At 39.7% G+C, this 18,829-nt stretch overlaps 2 protein-coding genes across 2 annotated transcripts; both read left to right on the forward strand.

The window, feature by feature from the left end:
* The first annotated feature begins 8,802 nt into the window (after positions 1–8,802).
* KP1 (kinesin-like protein 1) lies at positions 8,803–16,389 on the forward strand. The gene is made up of 18 exons (XM_021962403.2): positions 8,803–9,123; positions 9,298–9,533; positions 10,715–10,878; positions 11,018–11,161; positions 11,411–11,767; positions 11,911–11,979; positions 12,125–12,349; positions 12,494–12,575; positions 12,653–12,748; positions 12,829–13,008; positions 13,309–13,415; positions 13,498–13,676; positions 13,786–13,950; positions 14,081–14,334; positions 14,415–14,578; positions 14,664–14,855; positions 15,147–15,844; positions 15,987–16,389. The coding sequence occupies exons 2-18, from the start codon at positions 9,371–9,373 to the stop codon at positions 16,144–16,146; spliced, it is 3,399 nt and encodes a 1,132-aa protein (XP_021818095.2). The 5' UTR covers positions 8,803–9,123; positions 9,298–9,370; the 3' UTR covers positions 16,147–16,389.
* A 522-nt stretch (positions 16,390–16,911) lies between these two features.
* LOC110760181 (kinesin-like protein (DUF868)) lies at positions 16,912–18,003 on the forward strand. Its single transcript, XM_021962404.2, has one exon. The coding sequence runs from the start codon at positions 17,101–17,103 to the stop codon at positions 18,001–18,003; it is 903 nt and encodes a 300-aa protein (XP_021818096.1). The 5' UTR covers positions 16,912–17,100.
* Positions 18,004–18,829: the final 826 nt, after the last annotated feature.

Raw genomic sequence — 18,829 nt, forward strand, 5'->3', positions numbered from 1 at the left:
TTATAAATCCGTGGCCGCTACTATAAGATGAGCAATGGGTACCCTTCGTTGGCCAAGCGTGTTGGATACGAATGGAACACCGTTGGCCACAGATAAGACATTGTTAGCTCATTATGATTAGACAAATTGTGGGTTTTGCCCCCGTTTTCTAGTGGTGACTTGATATATCACCTTACATTTTTCACCATTTGAACCCACTGGCGCGGTTTGAACTTGTTAAACTTGGTAGATGGATGCATGGTGGGACATTCCAATCAGTGCATGGGATGACCCACAATCACGTATATATGAGGCACATTTCATGTGCGTGATCTATCCATTTTTATCCAACAACTCTAACCCATATCTTATGGTATTGGCACACTTACCAATTATCACTTAAAAATGTGCCATAAACTCCAGAAAATTCTTTTGATTTGGGCTATAACAGCCAAGACCAATATGCTGGCTTTCCATATTGAAGATTGGCCCGAGAATTAACCTGGACCACTGGCTACGTTAGAGCTCCAAGCTTTTCCCGCCTCGAAATTAAAAGGCAAAATACTTGCATTCTTCTATTGTAAGTAGGAATTCCTACATTTCAATCAATAACTGTTTGACACATGTGTCGAATTTTTTCTTTTTGTGTTTTTTATGAATTACTTTTGCATATGTTTTAAACTGTGATTTGTAGGAATGAGAAGTATTTCTTTCTAAAAAAGAAGACAAGCATATATGGATACAAAGGAAAATCTGGAAAAAAGAAGAAGAAGAAAGATAATGGAAACCTTGGATCAGGCAAACCTAGTTCATATACAAGTGCAGTCCATATTGTTTATAGATTTTCTTTTAGGTTTTGAAAACAAATTAGGAGGGATATGCAGCACACACATGATGTGTTACAACGTGCATGTGCTAGTTATGTATAACAATATCCAAAACATTCAAAATGGAAATTTTTGAATCCAAACCTATATGTGGCATCAAAGCATTTCCACTCTCTGTTTAATTGATAGTCTCCAACAACATCCGATAAAGTTGGAACAATATGGGAAGCCTAAATATTATTCAAAATCAAACCCCTAAACCACCCCATTCACCAGAATTCTAAATTCTTGAAAGAGAAACATGACCTGTTGAGTTTGAAACAAAGAAGAAAGAGAGAGAAACTAGTTGAGAGAATTATTAGAAATTAATAAGAAGTAGAGTAAAGATGTGCAAGTTGCTCCTGTTTATCATGACCCCTGTAGTGGTAGTGATTTTGATCGGGGTGTTATTTGGGTTGGGTCCGTTTGACAGGATAAGGCATTATCACTCGAACCAGAAGCTATCTTTGGATTTTTGCGATCCAAATGATCATAAGGGATATTTATCATGTAGAAATAATGGGACTGAAAAACCCTTCTTGGATTCCAAGTCACCTCCAGCCAGCAGAAGTCTATTGAAACCAAGGATGAGTTTTGATCAGGGTGGTAGTGGTGATGATGCGTCTGATGTTGATGATGGATCAGAGGCCGGCGGTGAGGCCAAGGAGGAGGCTGAGGAGGAGGAGGAGGCCAAGGAGAAGGTCGAGCAGAAATCTACTGACTTTTGACCCTGACAATAATGATTCCCAAATCCGAGTAATGTAAAAATTTAATGCTAGTCCTTTTAGGTTTGGTTTTTTCGTTGTTTTTGTTAGACTTCTGGGTTACTTTGCATGCACTAACACTTTAGAGGTTGATTTTAGAATTTATGTTGCCCCGTCTTTGTTTGTGTTGATTTAGTAGGCCTTGATTTGTATTCCTCACCCTTTTTGTTTATGTAATTTGTTTAAACTGCAAATATTCAAGTGGTTAACACGAAGATATACGAATGTCTATTTGTAATTTGCTAAAGAAAAGGAGAGATCTATTTTTGAGATAAAAATCCTCTGCCCCCTTTTACAAGAAGTCTCCCTCTATTTATAGGGTGAACAAGACATGGATTTAGTGCACAAGCCGCCCACCTCGGCTCGGCGCTGAGCTATTTATGTCACATCAGATTAGTCAGATGACGAGTGGTCGGGATTTGTCCACGTCTTTAGCTCATGATGGTTATCTTACATTTCTACTAGGGGGCGGGTCTAGGTAGAAAATAGCCCTTCTGCCATACGGTGGTAGTCCCATCCTAAGAGGCGGCGGCTCAACCAGCCAACACCTAGTTTCTGAAGGGATAGGGGACATGCTTTACGAGGTGCAGCAGGTTCGTGGTCAAGAGGGGTCTTGTCATCGACGTGGATGGTTTATACCCTTTCATTCTTCTTGGGGTGGCTCGGAGGTTGAGGCCGAGAGATTGGTTTTCTAGTCTCCATTGGTGCGTCGTACGAAAACCCACGTGTCATGTTTTTATTGGGCGGATGGGCTCACTGAGCGCCGAGCATCAACATGGGGAGACATAATGTCAGTGACTGATAATATAATGCCACGCGGAAACTTTTTAAGAGGGGTCGGCCAAAGATTGCGAGGTATGGGCTCGGATGATCGATCACCACAAAACGGGCCACGGTCCCGCCCTATGCTGGGAATAGCCCAACCGAGGTGATGAGGTTTATGCAGTCGAGGATACGTACCCTTATTTCGTCGAAAGCATGCATTGCTCGGTGGTAGGGGTGAGCACTCTGGACCCCAATCCAAGACGGAAGATCGTGGGGAAGAACCGAATGTTTACGGGGCTCTGTTGCTCAAGTAGGACATCGGGAGCGTCTTGCTACATTATGCCGGCTGTGATTGTGATAGGCTGATCGCAGTTATGAGGCCAGTAGCCACTGGAAGGGTAGTGCCGGGTCACTAGGGAGGGGAGGCTAGTGACGAGGTATCGCCTCAGACAGATTTCTATTTCAGAGCGATGACGTAACAATTCCGTCCTGAGACCTGATCTCCTTGGACGGTCCCTATCCCGTGAGGGGTCCTGAATTTCAGCATAAGGGTCCGGTAGCTAATGGTGAGGCCAAGCTATGTGAGCATTGGTCGACCTAAGATCACATTGTACGCCGTCGGGCAATTGACTATGACAAAGTTGGTGACTGTGGTTGCCTGCCTTGGGCAATCCCCGATGGTTAGGGCGAGGTGGATGTTGCCAAGAGGCTGTACCTGAGTCCCTTTGAAGACATAGAGCGGGGGTGTCCTTTTATCGAGTAAGGCTCGATTTATTCTGAGCTAGTCAAATACGGGCGCGAAGATGATATTGGAAGAGCTTCCTCAGTCGATGAGGACCCGGTTTATATCGCAGTTGGCAATGCCCATGGTGACGACCAGCGGATCGCTATGAGGTTGAGAAGTATATCCGTCGTCCGGGTTGAAGATGATGGGTTCCTCTTCGTCGTTTCGAGCTCGTTTGGAAGGCCGTGCCGTGTCGTAAATGAAGAGGGAATGGCCGGCCTCCTGGCCGAGCAAGCGGGCGTACCGTTTCCTTGACCTGTTGGTGTTGCCTTCCATCGAAGGGCCTCCCCCGATCGTGGATATTAGTTTTCGAGATACCGACGCTTGGGTCGATCCACCCGAGGCATTAGTGGTGACATCGCGACAGGCCACGTACTCTCGGAGTTTACCCCTCCTGATCAGTGTTTCGATTTCTTCCTTTAGTTAGTAGCAATCCTTCGTCGAGTGTCCATACGCTTGGTGGTACTTGCAATGCTGAGCCTCATCTCGCTTCCCTAGGTACTCATTCTGGCCTTGGTGTAGAGAGGGTAGTCCTTTCCCAGCGATTGCTAGGATGACGCATTTGCTCGTGTTCAGAGGGGTATAACTGGAGTAGCACTCGGGTGCGTAATTCTGACGATCGACATGCTTATGTGGCCGATTATCCCTTTTCTGTGGATTCCCCTTTTGAGAATCCTAGGTAAGACGAGAAGGGTTGATGCTGGCTTTCTGTCCTACCGACGTGCCTGTCCAGGCTGTATTAAGCTGCTTAGCCCGACTATAGCACGTGGCCTCTCGGAGGAGGTCTTTATACTTCTCAGGTGGGTTCCGAGTGAGGTGGAAGAAGAAGTCCCTACCCTGGAGTCCTCCTATGAGGGCGTTGTGCGCAGTTGCCTCATCATAGCCCTCACAGCGGGTGTACTCATTGTTGAAAAGGGTGAAGTAATCCCGAAGGGACTCATTTGACTTTTGCCGGATGGCTGAGAGATCGCTGGCAGTATACAATCGGCTCGATATGATCATGTACCTATCCAGGAACGCTCGGCGTAGCTTGGCGAACAAGTTGATGGATTCTAGATTTAGCCGCTTGAACCAGTTTAATGCCGCTCCTTTCAGGGTGGTCGGGAAGAGCCTGCATTTGGTGGCCTTGTTTGCCCCTTGCCCTCCATGGCATAGCGGAAGCTGTCAAGGTGGTCGTAGGGGTCAGTAAGTCCTTCGTAGAGGGCGATTTTTGGTGCCTTCGTATCGCCAATGATGACCGAATCGAGGAGCTCCTTGGAGTAAGGGAGCGGGATTTCGTCCTTAGAGAAATAAGGGACGAGTGGATTATAGGTCTTCTCGACCTTACCGAGCCTATCCCATAAGCTACCCATTTCCCCTTTAATCATGGCCTTCATTGCTGCCCTAAGGTCGCCCTCATTGGTGGTTGCGAAGAAGGCGTTGGTTTCGGTAAGGAAGCCCTTTTGCTTATGTAAGTCGTGCCCTACATGGGCGTTTGCTTTCGGACTGACATCCTCGGGGTCCGGGCCAAGTCCTGTGCCGCTAAATCGAGGGGTATGGGTTGATGCTGACTCCTCGCCGAATAGGCGTCTTTCCACCCTCCTGGTATGACTTGAGTCCCGGATGGCCCTTTTCTGGGCCTTTCGCAGGTTTGCCTGGAGGCCGATCTGCTGTTCTTCCAAGCGCTCGTTTTGGTCCTGGAGGGTTTTGTTTAGATCATGCATGGCGTTAGCTCCGTTTAGGAGCAATTCAACTTTGGCTTCGAGGGCGCTTATCCTTCGTTTTTCGGCTTTTCATCACCTCACGTTTTTCTGATCAAGAGTGCCAGGGGCAGAGATCCCCTTCATCTTTTGACCCAGCATGTTGGCAGTGGAATAGCTTAATACATGACCTTTGAGTGTGGATTCCCACAGACGGCACCAAATGTTTAAACCGCAAATATTCAAGTAGTTAACACGAAGATATACGAATGTCTATTTGTAATTTGCTAAAGAAAAGGAGAGATCTATTTTTGAGATAAAAATCCTCAGCCCCTTCTTACAAGAAGTCTCCCTCTATTTATAGGGTGAACAAGACATGGATTTAGTGCACAAGCCGCCCACCTCGGTTCGGTGCCGAGCTGTTTATGTAACATCAGATTAGGCAGACGACGAGTGGTCGGGATTTGTCCATGTCTTTAGCTCATGATGGTTATCTTACATTTCTACTAGGGGCGGGTTTGGGCAGAAAATAGCCCTTTTGCCCATACGGTGGTAGTCCCATCCTGAGAGACGGCTGCTCAATAGTTTCCAAAGGGACATACATGGGACACGCTTTACGAGGTACAACCAGGGACGGATCCATTCCCAGGCTAACCTGGGCTATAGCCCAGGTGTCTTGATTTGTTCTAGCCTATAGTAACACTCCCAGCCCACCCATGCAAACCCCACAAACCCTTAGCTAATGCACGCAGAGAAAAAACAAATTGAAGAAAGGGCCAATCATCTCTCCTGTTACACGCCCTTCAATGCTTAATTAAATCAAACCAAATTAATCTTCAATTATTAATCTTCTTTTATTGTCTTAATTTGTTGATGTTGAAATTTGGGACTTTCTAGAGTTTATGAAGTATCAATTAGGGATTTACAATTTTTATTTAAAAAAATTATATGTAATTTTTTTTTTTTTTGGCTTGGCCAAAACATTTGATTGTACAGGTTTTGTAATTAAAAATATACAAATGAAAGTAGGTCAGCCCCTTATAGTCCCTTAAAATTCCAATATATTTTTAATTATAATCATTCATGTTTTACGCCATAAACCCTTAATCCTAATAATTTCTACATTTTTGGAAAGAAAAAAATAGCTTCTACATTAGTAATTGTTTAATTAGTATGAGTTTATTCCTTTTGTTGGTTAGTGTGAGTTTATGTTTTGGTTAATTAATATAGGTTTTGTGTTTTTTTTAAAAAAATTGGAAATCTATATACGTCGATTTCATTGATTATGTTCCTCCTTTCATGGCTTGTACGTAAGGTAAATTTAGCCCATCCTAATTTGAAATCCTGGGTCCGTCCCTGGGTACAACAGGTTCGTGGTCAGGAGGGGTCTTGTCATCGACGTGGATAGTTTATACCCTTTCATTCTTCCTGGGGTGGCTCGGAGGTCGAGGCCGAGAGATTGGTTTTCTAGTCTCCATTGGTGCGTCGTACGAAAACCCACTTGTCGTGTTTTTATTGGGTGGATGGGCTCACCGAGCTCCGAGTGTCAACATAATTTATGCTGATTGGCATTCGCAAGATACTATTAATAGTTTTAAGGGTTAACATTCACTTTGCCGACATGATGTTTTTCAACAAATTTTACGTACGTACCTGACTAATGCTAAAGCAAAGCTTGAATATCATTGCTAATGGCTTTGATTTTATTTTATTTTCTTTATTTTTTTGTCAAATATCATGTGGCATGTTAAATCATCTTCGTTTTTTCCTTCTTTTAAGTTTAGCCTTATCACTTGTAACTTGTCACAACCGAAACATTTGAGTTGTAATCGAATTTATTACTTGAATTTGAGTACAACCATCTAAGAAATTAGAATGTTGCATGCAAACCCAAGCTAGCTAGAATCCCTTTTTAGGTTGCACATTGCATGGCATGGCACATTTCTAAGGAGATCGCAGAATTTTCAGTGCCAAAAAATGATTGAGCCCAGATTTTAGAGCCCAAAAAGGGAGAGAGGAACACTTGCTTCACCTAAACCACTGCCCATATATACATGCTCGAGTTTTAAGGCCTTCTCCCCCTCATGCCAAACCCCATCCAAAATAAAAAGAAGCCATTAATGGACACGAAGAAAAAGGACGACAGTGGAAACTTCTGGTTGTGATTAGTATGTTGTAGGAATTATATAGTGACTTCATATAGAAGGTCTTCTCAGCAGGCAGGCGTGCAGTTGGTTTCTTATAAGTTTGTAAGGAATGGAGTTTTCTTTTGTGTTTGTTTCCTCAATAGATTGTTCATACTGTTTTCACATAAAAGAAGTAGCATGCGTGACATAATGGCTTGGGGACCCAATTAATGATTTTCTCTCATGCAAGATAACATAATCTTTTCGTCAAAAGAACAGGAAGATCAAAGCATGTGTTTCTATAATATCCATAGGCTAAAAAGTCAAGGTTTATATAGTTCTAGTGTTAATAACTTAGTCCATATAGAACTCATAATTAGGGTGATGCATTACCATCTCAATATCTTCATCTTAAAAAGTAAAACATTTTGGATGAGCTAGCTACCTTTAAGAAGAAAGAGCTACTAATACTCATATCGTAAATAGGGAAAAAAAAACTTACATATGTATATCAGGTTGTTGTAACCTTTTTATTCACACAAATTACGTGATCTCAATATTACAAGATTAATTAATGGGTACCGTTTTATCGCAGAGTTGATTTAGCAAGGATAAATTCTTTTCTTTGTCCTTAACTGTAACAAATTTGACCAGAGGGTACATGCTTAGAAGAGAAGCCTTCTCCCCACCACATAATATAACTTTAACTAATCCAAAAACAAAAGTAATTAGTAAAGTAATGTAATTATCTAAGCCCATAATTTGATAAAGAGAGAAACCTTCCACTGAAGTGGTCCATGAAATGGGGTACAAAATGTAAAAAAGACTTGAAAAGCTTTGCCTCTGCAATCATTTGAAAGTGGGGGATCCAACGTTCGAAAGTGGACCTAATTGGACTTTGCCTCCCTCTCGTTCATTTCAAAAAACCTAACGTATACTTTCATTCATTTTGCCTTTATTCCATGAGGAATGTGACCCAGCCACCACCAGCTCAAAGAAATTCATTGAAAGCAGCATACTTTTACTTTTCCTGATTGAAACCAACCAACCACAGTCATCAGGACAAATGGGTCATTTAATCAAGATTCATCTTGAGTGTGAAGGAAACAAACATTGTGTTACTTACTGACATTATACTCAAATTAAAATTGATTAAATCTTACTGAATAAATATTAATTAAAAATATGACATGAGTATGCTGCCAATTTAGTAACAAAGTATGTTGTGTTGTCAAATTGCTAATATAGATCGGACTTTTAAGTAGAAATTGATGAATAATGATATGATTTTACCAAAAAACGAGACATGCCTAAATCTCTCAAATAACACCTTATTGAGCTTAGTTTATGTAATTGCCCTATTCTATTTTGCTTTCAGACCAAAAAAAGAGTAATGAGAGAGGCGCTAAAATCGATAAGTCAACTAGATTAGGGCAAGATCAAGATTAATCAACCAACAAACTGAATGATCAAGATAATTGGCATCACTACACTAGCTAGATAGCGACCGTATCATATCCAAAACAAAAGACGGCCGTGTATTTGGCCAACACCATGAACATGAAGCATATGGAGAGGCCTAGCCATGCCACATTACATTATTATAGTCCAAGGTCGACAACGAACAATGCTTTCATAAAAGCATATAGTCTAAGTGCCCATCATTTTGGGCAGATCCTGCCGTTCAGTCCAAAGATCAAAGGGCCCAGCAGGAGACTACCCCATAGCCCCTCATTTGGGTTCACCCCTGCCACGTGGAGGGACAAGATCCAAGTCAAACTCAATCAACTTTGACTTTGTTTTCCTATTTTTTTTCAGGGGGGTAAGGCTAAGCTAAGCTAAGCCACCTCAATCCCATGAGACAACAACGTTTCAATTTCAGTGTCTTTTAATATTTCACTTCAACTGGCCTCTCTCACTTTCTCTTCCTCTCACATAGGAGAGAGAGAGCATTCAATGAGCTTTCTACTGAAGTTTGAATGCTCACTTGACAAGCACACACGAGAAGCTTGAGCTTCCACCTTCCATTAATTTCTTGCTCAGATCAGATCTTAAAGTTCACTACAAGCTGAGCTCAATTTTCATCAGCTCCAACTCAAAAACACCATTTTTGATCTCTTGGGCTGGTTCAGTTTTCAGAGTTCTCAAGACCCTTTAAAGGTAAGAGCCTCACAAATACAATGCAATCACTCAAATCATGATCAAATGTTTGTTTGCATTGTTTCACTTCTTCCTTCAACTGTTTTTGCAAGATTTTAAGTTCTCTTAATTACCAACTTGAGCTGATATGATTCTGTGTTAAATAATTTGTTTTATTTATTTATTAATCTGCAGTTGTATTTGTTTAAGAGAATCAACACAGCAGAATAAAGAATAATAAGTAGCATTGGTTCTTGGAGGCCTCAAAATGCCACAAGAAAGCAACTCAAATAATTCAATCTTCAGCTCATCACCTTGCAAGAACATGAGAGGGCTCAAGGCGTTGGTCTCTAACAATGAAGCTCCATTTGCAAACGCTGAGGAGTTTATCAATGACTATGAGTTGGCTCAAAGAAAAGCTGAAGAAGCAGGTACAACTACTATGGGAAGTCTTTGCATTAGTTTTTTTAAAAATTTTCATGCTAACCCAAAAAATATATTTTTAAATTTAAAAAAAAAACCAGTAGACTCTTCTTCCAAGATTTTATTTCTGAATATTTATTTCCAGGAGATGGCATTTTCTGGTTTTAAATTTGCCTTAATTGTCTTAATTTTTTTTTTTTTGTCTTTGAATAAAAAGAAAATTTGTCTTAATTCATACATGTTTTGGGGAAAGTGTGATTTGGAATCTTTGGATACTTTGGCTCATGGAGGGGAGCTTAGATAATAAAATAATGTTAGATGAAGATCCAACGGTGAATATGGTGTCAGCCCTACATGTGATAACATAATACACATATTCATATAAAACAATAATTTACTTTTTAAATAAAAGATTTGTAGACCTCTTCGAACAAATATAAAGTATTTTCTAGATAATGATTTTAGTTGGAAAAAAATAAATAATTAAATGAAAAAGTTATGTAGCACGTCATAATGTTGCGCAGTATGCTAATGGGGTGTGGTAATCGATCAGTTATGATGATTTGGACCTACCAATAAAGGGTGGGTCCAAAATAACCCATCTAAAATCTAATATTTGTGTTTCCACACAGCAATATTCATCATATTAATTCGCCGAAAGAAGGGTTTTGAATTAGATTAAATTTGCATAATTACTCTTTGATCCTTGATTGTGACGGTTAAGGTGCCATCATCACTATTTTTGGTGGTGGAATTATGCAGTGCAACCACTGGTGCACTGATAGCTATAGTGCCAACTTGTTTAAACTTTTGAAGTTTGAATTTCAAGAAATGACTGAGATGACTCCTGATGAATTTATTTAAGTCCACCACTTGATGTAGAGTTATAAACTCAGATGCAGTATTCTAAGCCAATCACACAAGGTCGTGCCTTTTAACTCTTTTATATGACAGTGCGTGATTGACTTGGAATGCTATCACAACAATGACATCTCCTTGCATGAAAGTTCTTGTCGTGATGAAATGCTATAGCTAAAAATGTCAAGAAAAAAAACGGGCATGTTAGTTTTTGGAAAATGAGATTGCCATCCTCATATGAAGTTTAAACCCAAATTTCACTAAATAAAGTTGGTGTGTATTGATAATGGTGTGAGTGTGTGTATTGATAATGGTGATTGTGTTATTTAAGCTTCAAGGAGATACCAAGCAGCAGAATGGCTGCGGAAGATGGACTATGGCGCCTCAGAAACACTGTCCAAAGAACCCTCTGAAGAAGAGTTCCGCCTTGCACTCCGCAACGGTCTTATTCTCTGCAATGTCCTCAATAAAGTCAATCCCGGTGCCGTTCTCAAGGTTACAATATATTCAAAATATTAGAGTCATATCATTCATTTCGTGCACATGAATTCCCAGTTTTTTGTTTTGTGAAAATTCCAAGTTGTTTTGATAACAAAGAATGTGCTACAAATTTTCTGGGTTCTAATCTAAATAGGTGGTGGAAAATCCCGTTATTGCGGTTCAGTCAACAGAGGGGGCAGCACAGTCTGCAATTCAGTATTTTGAGAACATGAGGAATTTCCTGGAGGCTGTTAATGACATGAAGCTCTTGACATTTGAAGCTTCTGATCTGGAAAAGGTTTGACTTTTTTATTTTGAAAAAATTGGAAGAGGGTTGGATTATCTGTCAAATTTTGCACACATTTGCTATAAAACATGCATGTTAGTTGTTGTTACTGCATTTGAATCCAGTATGAAAATAAACCTACTTTTATAAAACATGCTTGTTAAGGTTTGTGTGTGGTTCCATCTGTCCTGCATTTGTAGTACCTTTTATATGTTTGCTGCTATTGTCCCCTTCTGGATTTTGAGAGATTTTGATTTGCAGGGAGGCTCGTCGAGTAAAGTTGTAGACTGCATTCTCTGTCTCAAAGGATATTATGAATGGAAGCAAGCAGGTGGAATTGGAGTTTGGAGGTACGGAGGGACTGTGAGGATCACATCCTTCCCAAAAGGGTCACTATCCTCCTTAGGTAGTGAAAGCGCTGACGAGTCGATAGATGAATCTGAGTCATCTCAGTTTGAGCAACTATTGGAATTTCTTCATCTTTCTAGTGAGGTCTCAACTGAAGAATCCAGAGCTGCCAATGCTCTGGCTTTCCTTTTCGATCGTTTTGGACTTGGACTTATACAAGCTTACCTTCGAGAGACTAATGGGATTGAAGAGTTGCCCTTTAATGCAACGGTAGGTAAGATCCTTACTGTCAGTATGATTCTATGTTCATAAATTATAGAACACATGAAAAATGTATAATTCTTTTATACTTGCTGATGAAAGGTTCTATTGTCTTATGAATTCTGATTTAGTTTAGTGGCAAAAATGTATAGGTAATAGATACTTTGCTCAGTAAGGTAGTCAAGGATTTCTCAGCACTGCTTGTTTCTCAAGGCACTCAGGTATGTAAAAAATCTTCGTCCTGCAGTGTTTCTTGTTACTAGGATTGTGTTGAAGTAAATCCATGGGATCAGTTTTTTGGCTTAAGCAGGATCATCATCACCGTGTGGAAATAATCTAAGATCTCTTTTTTACAACTTTCTGCAGCTTGGCCTTTTTCTAAAGAAACTACTGAGAGGAGATATTGGTGTTCTATCAAAATCTGAATTTATAGAAGCTATTTCACAATATCTTGGCCAAAGAAGCGGTTTGGTGTCAAATGACCTATCCAAATTCTGTATTTGTGGTGGTAGAGGTGAGGCTGCTCAGCATAATAAGAGTCACTCATCAGTTCATGAAGAACTAATTGACATTCAACAGAAACAGCTGGAGGTCAGTACGCAATGTTCTATTTCCTGCACATAGGTTTTCTTCCCCCTCTCTTTTTTGGCAGAATGCAAGAAATTAATTTCCTCTTTTCATATCATGGATATCTTACCATCCTGTACTTTTTTTGTCCGTTTTTGATATCTGTAGGAGCTAAAGTCATCTTTCCAAGAGACGAGATTTGAAGTCAAACAAGTTCATTCAAACTGGGAGGGGCAGCTTAGAAGGCTTGGTAATATTCTAAAGATTTTATCTGCCTTGAGCAGTACTTGTAAAGATTCTTACACTTTACTTTCTTTTCGGTCTCAGAGCATCATATTAAAAGCCTTGAAGTGGCATCCTCTTCCTACCAAAAAGTTATAGAAGAGAACCGAGCTCTCTACAATCAAGTCCAAGATCTCAAAGGTGTCCACCTTATCATAACCTAATGACTTGTCTAGTGTTCTAGGACATGGAGCTTACTTAAAGAATTTGCTTTCTTGCAGGATCAATTAGAGTATATTGCAGAGTCAGGCCCTTCTTACCATGGCAATCAAATAGCCAGTCCACTGTTGATTATATTGGAGAAAATGGAACTATTATGATTGTCAACCCCCTTAAACAGGGCAAAGATGCAAGAAGGGTATTTACATTTAACAAAGTGTTCAGAACAAATGTCACACAAGGTATCCTATTGTAACCCAGAGTTCAATTGGAATTTTTCATTTTTTAAAATTTGACATAGCTCAAATTCAAGTAATCGAAGTTCAAACATCTCTCTTAAAATGATTTTGAGCTGAGTAAATGTTGTTTGAAATAAAATGAAGATATGCAACTGCGCTACTACTATTGTCTTGGAAAGACACAAATGTGTAGGTTGTAAGATCAGCCATGAATGAGAATGTAACATTCTTTTTATAGTGTGTATGTGTGAATGTTGCTTGCCTAAGAAATTATTCATGATATCTCTTTGATGTTCCGTGCAGAGCATATATATGCTGACACTCAGCCACTGGTCAGGTCTGTTTTAGACGGTTATAATGCATGCATATTCGCATATGGGCAGACTGGTTCGGGGAAAACATATACAATGGTAATCCAGCCTATTTTAGTTGTGAAAATGGATGTGAGCGTTCTTTCTTGCAGAATCTAAATTAATTGTTTCCCTTATACAGAGTGGCCCTGATTTGACAACTGAAGAGACATGGGGTGTGAACTATAGAGCCCTGCGGGACTTATTTCAAATGTCGAAGGCCAGGGTTGACATAGTAAGATATGAAGTTGCAGTACAGATGATAGAAATATACAACGAACAAGTGAGAGACCTTTTAGTCAGTGATGGCTCTAACAGAAGATATCCTTTCTATTTCTATATTGTTTCTCCAATTTGAGTCTGAACTCAGGTGTTACAAATCCTTAAGTTATATACTGACCTGCTACTTTGTTTCCTTAACTACTTGTACGTTAGATATAAGAAACAAGTCTCAATTGAATGGCCTAAATGTACCTGATGCAAGTTTGGTTCCAGTGACCTGTACTCAAGATGTTCTTGAGTTGATGAAAATCGGCCAAAAGAATCGCGCTGTTGGTGCTACAGCTCTAAATGAGAGGAGCAGCCGGTCTCATAGGTAGAAGTTTTTTTTATATCTTTTCTTGAGGTTTAAGCTTCATTTTTCTGAAAGGGAGGTGTAAGTGGCATTTTTCTATTATAAATTCTTTCTAATTAGTGTATTTTTGGATTGGCTATATCTTCTGCAGTGTTTTAACAGTTCATATATATGGAAAGGAGTTGGCTACAGGATCTATTCTAAGGGGCTGTCTCCATCTTGTGGATTTGGCTGGGAGTGAGAGGGTTGATAAGTCTGAGGCCGTTGGTGAGAGACTAAAAGAAGCCCAGCATATAAATAGATCACTTTCTGCACTTGGAGATGTCATCTCTGCTCTTGCACAAAAGAGCACACATGTTCCTTACAGAAATAGCAAACTTACTCAAGTCTTGCAAGATTCTTTAGGTGAAGTTAAACATATTCTTAATATTTCTAAGTTTATGTATATAATATATTTATTGAATATAAGTTTCGTGTATGCGTAGGTGGAGCTGCCAAAACAATGATGTTTGTACATATAAATCCTGAACTCAATGCTCTTGGGGAGACAATCAGTACACTCAAGTTTGCTGAGAGGGTTGCCTCCATAGAACTTGGGGCAGCTAGATCGAATAAAGAAACGGGTGAAATCCGGGAACTTAAAGAAGAGGTTTATCTCTCTTTTCTGCTGTTCTCCCTTCAAGTTTCAACTACTATTTATTATAGTGCTTAAAACCAAATTTGCATCTGTGTAGATATCAAATCTTAAACTGGCATTGGAGAGAAAGGAAGCTGAGCTAGAGCAAGTCAAAGGTGGTTCACGAAACACCATAGACTCCCAAAAGCCAAGAGCCGTTTCACCTTTTCGTCTTCCAAGAAATGGTATTAACAACATTTCAAGGCCTGAATCCTGTCAGCGACCCTTGGACGATACTAAGATTTCTGAGGTAATTTTTAAAACAATATCTTTTCACTCTAATCTGTATTTGATAGCATATTGAAGTATAAAATCTTTAGTTCATATAAAAGCTAATTGATTGAGAAAAAAGGAGAAATGCACATGTGCATTACATCATGAAAATGAAATTTAGTTGAAACGTGAAACTATATTTTTCTTGAGAAGTAATGGTACCATTAGACTTGGGAGGTTAGCTAATGCAAACAGATGTAAATGTAACATGTCAATAGAAAGATAGCAGATGATAAAAATTCATCTCTTTTATGCCCAAATTTGGTAGGCAAGAAGTTGTTCTTCGGGCAAGCAGAGGAGGTCGAGGTTTCCCTCAGCATTCGCTGAGAAAGATATTACACTGAAGATGCCATTACTAGGTGAAGAAAGATTGGTGATCTCTGGAAAGCCCAGATCACCATCCCCTCCAGTCAGGAGATCAATATCTACTGATAGAGGGGCCTTCATTAAAAGCAGAGTTAAGGCTGAGACAACCGAAAACCAACCAATTGCGAAACAACCATTTCCAGCCAGAGTACCTGTCAACAAATCACTTGTGACTATGCCAGTGATCCCATCAACTGACATCAACTTGAGGTTTTCACAAGAACCACCAAATCATGAGGATATATCTGATGCATTAAACAGCTTCCAGAAGGCCAACTTCAAGAAAGTTTGTCCAGAACAAGAAGATGAGCAGTTTAAGCAAGCTCTTAATGTAAGACAAGGCGGTATTAGAAAAATCAAGAACGAGAGCAAGGCTAAGGCCAAGCAGAACCGAATACCAGCTAGAATTCAAAAGTCTGATGCAGTGACAACAATGTTTTCTGACTTGGATGCTGGTGAAAAGGTGGAAGAAGCTCGAAAGAGTGACTTCTCTGAGCCAGAAAATGAGCATATCCCCATTGGTTCACCCATGCATAATTCTTTGATGGTGAAAAAGCTTAGGCACAACTTGCCAAGGAACTATATAAACCTTGAACCACGGTACGATTATCAACTTTCCCCTTGAGTGTCCAAGTATTGGATACTTTGATCACACACTTTTTTAAACCTGTGTTTTAAGTGTAAATGGAATGGCCTTTCTTTCATATTTTTTTCTTTTAATGCTCATTCCTTTTACATGCAGAGGCGTAGTGCAAGCAGCAGAACCCTTATTGGCTGGGAAAACTGAAAACAAGCTTCCAAATGGTGGAACACGGTATCAAAAAGAAGGCAGTAACATGTCCATGCCTGAATTTAGAAGAAGCCGGTCTACACCTCGTGGGAAATTTTTAATACTACCTTGAGGAGTTTCAATGTATCTTTTGTATAGTTGCTATTTATGTTGGAGTTCCAGGATGCATACAATTGTATCTGGACTCAGAGGATTTTACTGGAGGTGATGTCTGTAAACCTATTCTATTCTCTTATACCAGACAATGAGCTCTGTAATTCGATTTTAAATTAATTACCTATGTATTTTTGGGATCACTCTTTTTGTAAATCAAAAACACAAAGTTACATATAGCGCTCGAGTTTTTCCTGATATTGGAAGCAAATTTTAGCAATTACAAATATCATATCTCGTTTGAATTGCATATCTACACATCATCTAAATTTAATAAGTTTAAGAGAGGAAAAAGAAAATTTGGGTACCTTTGTGATGTTGGATTTAAAATGATGATGGAGAATTAGTGTTTTCTTTTTTGTACATGTCAGAAAAAACCCAGAGGTGAACCTTTTTAAGTAGACCTTTGTGCAGTAGTTTTTCTCTTTCTTTGGATGAATGTTCTTTTGGTACAAACTCTAGATGAATATGAATATTTTGCTGACAGATAATAGCTACTAAAATTAGCAAAGAAGAAAAAGAAGGTGATTCTTCTAGTGCCAATAAATAGCCATGCAACCAGCCTGGAAGTTAAGAACAGACACTATATATAGCAAAATAGAATAGAAAGAATGACATTCTGTTAATCCAGACACCTCATTGACAGCTTCAGCAATGACGTTCTTCCTCAAAGCAACTATGAAGATCAGCTCTCCCAAGAGCTCCAAACCGTAGTTTGCTGTTGTCTCCAGAATTTGAAATATTGACTTCGTATTACATATTTTGTTCGTTCCATCGAATTTTGGATCCGAGATAGCATGTAAGTCTTTTTGTTGATCTCATGCCTGCAGCCTAATATCTCCAAGAGATTATGGTGCATGCTTATGTGATTTGGACAAGGTAGATAATGAGGCCTCTCTTTTCACTGTGACAAATGTCTCATGAACTTGTTGAAGCCGCACCCTTTTCAATCCCAAAATCACCATCTGCCGAGAAAGTGTGCCAGGAACAGGAAACAGATAAAGCAGCTCCACAAAGCGCCATCACCTTTGTCTATCAAGCCAAACTAGCAGAATTGTACTGCAATGTCACAGCAACATGGTGCAAAAACCACACCAGCCATTCCCTCTGCATCACAATGGAAAAGCCATGTCAAAATAATCAGTGCTGCACTTGCAAGATTGACTTAAACTCTTGTCAATTTTGGGGCAAGAAAGGTCTCAAATCCTTTGAGGTAGATGGAAGACGAGTAGATGTCTACTGGGATTTTCGACAGGCAAAATTCTCCAGCACCCCGGAGCCATGCTCAGATTATTATGTCGCGCTGGTGTCCAAACAAGAGGTGGTCTTACTGCTAGGGGATTTAATGGAAGATGCTTATAAGAGGACCAGATCAAGAGCATCATCAGAAGAGGCCAAGTTGATGTACAAGAAGGAAAATTTGAGTGGGAAAAGATTGTTCTGCACCAAAGCCATGTTGGAGGAAGGGAAAAAAGAACATGACATTGTCATTGAGACATCATTATCCGGGCCTGATGAGCCTGAAATGTGGATTAGCATAGATGGGACGGTGGCCATTCGGATTATGAACTTGTATTGGAGGTTTAGAGGGAATGAAACTGTGATGCTGAACGATGTCCCAGTTGAAATTTTCTGGGATGTGCATGATTGGTTGTTTAGTAGCTTAGGCACAAGCCATGGCTTTTTTATCTTCAAGCCATGCAGGCTAGATGGAGACTACAGCAGTGGCAGCCCCAGCCAATATAACTCACCAAAAGGGAGCTCATCATCAACCAGAGGGTTTTGCCATTTTCTTTATGCTTGGAAAACTGAGTGAGACTTGTTGAGTAAGTTAATGTTAATTTATCTTTCCAATTCGTTGTTCATGGCTCCATGGCACTTCTTTTCTTTATATGTTTTGTTACTTTATGAACTTGTAATTTAGCAAGCTGAATCCGAAATGCAAATTAACAAAAAAAAAAAAAAAAGGGGGGGGGGGGGGGGGTTGGTCCATAGCTTCAGTTGGTAGAAAAGAATGCCTTTTTTTATATGATGAAATTAAGAAAATCGATATTCAATTTTGATTTGCTATTACATTGCATTATGCGCTTGTTATATACAGGTGTGTATAATATCTAATTTCCCATGAACTATACAAAATTGGTATGTCTATCGTTACCGTCAGATTCCTAAGATTTCAAGATGCCGTCAAATAAAATTACGAAGGGAAAGCTAAAGCTGGCATAAGAGACGGGAAAACTTTCAAGGAGACTGCTAAAGGTGTTAAAATTGGAGGTATGAGTGAAGGGTCTGTGAGGCCTGCTGCTGCTATGGATGTTCATTCTCTAAATGCAAAAGGGAAAGATGTGCTTGAGGAGACTAGTCTGAGTCAAGATGCTGCTAGTAAGAATCAGCTTATGGCTTATAAGAGCCCTAATGTTAGACAGCATCCCTGATTTATAGCTAATTGATGTATATACTGTTTATATCTCTCCAGTCAACTATATTAATTGTCAATCCCTATAGACTAGGAATTCCTTTATATATATTTCCTATTATAATGTTAGCTTGCTATATATATATTTTCCTCCAACAGTGAGAAGAATTATAATTCAGATTTCACAAACTTACATGGTATCAGAGCAAATTCTTTCCTAGGGTTT

Source organism: Prunus avium, chromosome 6 (genome assembly GCF_965620075.1).
Source record: "Prunus avium chromosome 6, drPruAviu1.hap1.1, whole genome shotgun sequence".
Taxonomy (NCBI): domain Eukaryota; kingdom Viridiplantae; phylum Streptophyta; class Magnoliopsida; order Rosales; family Rosaceae; genus Prunus; species Prunus avium.